The 3398-nt window shown below is 44.1% G+C and overlaps 1 protein-coding gene across 2 annotated transcripts in view; it reads left to right on the top strand.

Annotated features, from left to right (window-relative positions):
* Positions 1-2934, top strand: part of zc3h3 (zinc finger CCCH-type containing 3) — a 73037-nt gene extending 70103 nt beyond the window's left edge. For both annotated transcript variants that reach the window (XM_032525376.1, XM_032525374.1), the window contains one exon: positions 2653-2934. In XM_032525376.1, coding sequence (XP_032381267.1) covers positions 2653-2684 — 32 coding nt within the window. In that variant the 3' untranslated portion in view covers positions 2685-2934. The remainder of the gene's footprint in view (positions 1-2652) is intronic.
* The last annotated feature ends 464 nt before the right edge of the window (positions 2935-3398 follow it).

The following is a 3398-nucleotide window of genomic DNA, read 5'->3' as shown; positions in this document are numbered from 1 at the left end:
AAATTGAATAAGACCCCCAAATTAATGAAGTAGAGATTTGTACTTGGCAAGAGCGTTGTGTGGAATCAATCATGTAATTTGGGAATCAAAAAGAACATTGGTATAGGAAACGGCAATAGAACCCGAGGACAACAGGAGGGTTATCCCCCAACGTCGACTTCCAGGCAGCGCTGGATTTAGGCAATGTTAGGGTTTAGTTTAGGTGCCTTAAGTCGGTGTTGGGGGCACAAAACACCATCGAGCCCCTTTTAAGGTACATAAACCAAATATTTCTGTGTAATATTTTACGCTTTAAGCTGTTGTTATCCATCCTGGGATTGTTACATTTCAAATATTAAAATATTTTGGTTTAACATGTGTGATTGCGTAAATGGATACCAGATTATTATTTCCATTAGCACATGTCTAACCTTGAAAACCTTATGATCAATAAAATCCCCCCATCTTGGAATATAAAGTGACTGAACTTTATGTACGTTATATGACTTTGATAGTTTTGATACAAAGGAAAAAATAATAAAAGTAAGGAGACTCATTTGGCGCACAGTCTATCAAGTCCCATGCACACACGCTCGCAGCATGTGAGGATGAAGTCACTGTCCGCTCATGTGTCTAGTCCTCCGGGCTTTACGTGAGGGGCACTGCTGCTCCTGTCACCACCGTCCAATGAAAACTCTCCCAAACACGCTCGGCTATGTGACGACACCGCCGCTCCCGAACAGAAACGTATAAACACTCTCCACGCGCCGCCTGCACTGTCAAAGAGGCCCGGGAAACAAAACACAGTAAAAGTTGATATTTTTATTTGTCTTTTTAAAAAATGTACAAAACCTGATGAGGGAAAAGAAATCTGTACTGTAAACACCCGATGGTTATTGTAAAACAGATGGATATAGTATAGGTAGAGAAATAAAACTTTCAAGCCCTGAGTGAAGAAATTCAGACACAGATACACCTTCAGGACAAACCTGGAGCCGGAAATCATCGATCACCGATGGTTTCCACTCCAGTGCTGCGGCTCTCTGTGGTCTCACAGCGGGGCTTGATCTGCAGCTTTTTCTCTGCAGATGAAAAAAGAAAAAATTAAAGAAAAAGTATTGTCAGAGATGAAATGAACAACAGACAAGGGGGGGGGTGATGTTCAATCATGCGTACTGGCTCAGATTTCTGTGTGTCAATCGTGCTGAAATGCTGAGTGATGACATCTCAGCTGATGAGTAAATGAGAAAGAAAAGGACACAGGGATGGATCAAGGTGTTGTGTGTAGAAAGTGTGTTGTGTGTGTGTGTGTGTGTGTGTGTGTGTGTTGTGTGTGTGTGTGTGGTGTGTGTGTAAGATGACAGTTCGTGGCAGTGATACATTGCATCTGAGCTAATTTATGCAAGTGAGGAGAAGCTTGTTTGGCTGAGTTCCACCTTTAATGAGGCTCTGCAGTGTGTTACTGAGGACCAGAGTGTCATTAGTAACACTTAGGACACACCCCCCCGGACAGAGTGGGTGGAGGGCAAGTGGGTGGGGGACAGACTGGGTGGAGGACAGAGTGGGTGGAGGACAGACTGTGGTAGGGCAGACTGGGTGGAGGGACAGACTGGGGTGAGGACAGAGTGGGGGCGGGAAAGAGGGTGGAGGGACAGAGTGGGTGGAGGGACAGACTGGGTGGAGGGACAGACTGGGTGGAGGGACAGCCAAACACATCTTGTGAGTGAGTTTTATTTTTATTCTATTTATGTGGGATATATGTGTGTTTATGTGTTTGTTTGTGTTATGGTTGTCTTGCTACTAGACGCCTACAATTTCAATGGGATGAATAAAGTAAGTAAGTTAAAGTAAGTAAGTATGTAAGTAAGTATTCTTATGTTGTATTATGTAGACTTACTTACTTACTTACTTACTTACTTTATTCATCCCATATGAAATTGTAGGCGTCTAGTAGCAAGACAACCATAACACAACAAACACATAAACACACATATATCCCACATACATAAGAATAAAAATAAAACTCACTCACAGAGATGTGTTTGGCTGTCCCTCCACCCAGTCTGTCCCTCCACCCAGTCTGTCCCTCCACCCACTCTGTCCACCACCCACGTCTGTCCTCCACCCAGTCTGTCCTCCACCCAGTCTGTCCCCTCCACCCGTCTGTGTCCTCCCCCACTCTGTCCCTCCACCCAGTCTGTCCCTCCACCCACTCTGTCCCTCCACCCACTCTGTCCGGGGGGGTTGTGCTCCTAAGTGTTACTAATGACACTCTGGTCCTTCAGTAACACACTGCAGACCTCATTAAAGGTGGAACCAGCCAAACAAGCTTCTCCTCACTTGCATAAATTAGCTCAGTGCAATGTATCACTGCAACTGTCATCTTACACACACCACACCACACACCACACACACACACACACACACACACACACACACACACACACACACACACTTTCTACACACACACACCTTGATCCATCCCTGTTGTCCTGTTCTCTTCCTCATTTACTCATCAGCTGAGATGTCATCACTCAGCATTTCAGCACGATTCGACACACAGAAGATCTGAGCCAGTTACGCATGATTGAACATACACCCCCCCCTTGTCTGTTTGTTCATTTCATCTCTGACAATACTTTTTCTTTTAATTTTTTCTTTTTTCATCTGCAGAGAAAAAGCTGCAGATCAAGCCCCGGCTGTGAGACCACAGAGAGCCGCAGCACTGGAGGTGGAAACCACTCGGTGATCGATGATTTCCGTGCTCCAGGTTTGTCCTGACAGGTGTATCTGTGTCTGAATTTCTTCACTCAGGGCTTGAAAGTTTTATTTTCTCTACCTATACTATATCCATCTGTTTTACATAATCCATCCGGGTGTTTACAGTACAGATTTCTTTTCCCTCATCAGGTTTTGTACATTTTTTAAAAAGACAAATAAAAATATCAACTTTTACTGTGTTTTGTTTCCCGGGCTCTTCTTGACATGTGCAGGCGGCGCTGTGAGAGTGTTTATACGTTTCTGTTCGGGAGCGGCGGTGTCGTCACATTAGCCGAGCGTGTTTGGGAGAGTTTTCATTTGGACGGTGGTGACAGGAGCAGCAGTGCCCCTCACGTTAAAGCCCGGAGGACTAGACACATGAGCGGACAGTGACTTCATCCTCACCATGCTGCGAGCGTGTGTGCATGGGACTTGATAGACTGTGCGCACAAATGAGTCTCCTTACTTTTATTAATTTTTTCCTTTGTATCAAAACTATCAAAGTCATATACCGTACATAAAGTTCAGTCACTTTATATTCCAAGATGGGGGAATTTTATTTGATCATAAGGTTTTCAAGGTTAGACATGTGCTAATGGAAATAATAATCTGGTATTCCATTTACGCAATCACACATGTTAAACCAAATATATTTTAAT

The sequence above is a fragment of the Etheostoma spectabile genome, chromosome 9 (assembly GCF_008692095.1).
Source record: "Etheostoma spectabile isolate EspeVRDwgs_2016 chromosome 9, UIUC_Espe_1.0, whole genome shotgun sequence".
In the NCBI taxonomy this organism is placed as follows: domain Eukaryota; kingdom Metazoa; phylum Chordata; class Actinopteri; order Perciformes; family Percidae; genus Etheostoma; species Etheostoma spectabile.
This window is presented reverse-complemented; position numbering and strand designations above follow the sequence as displayed.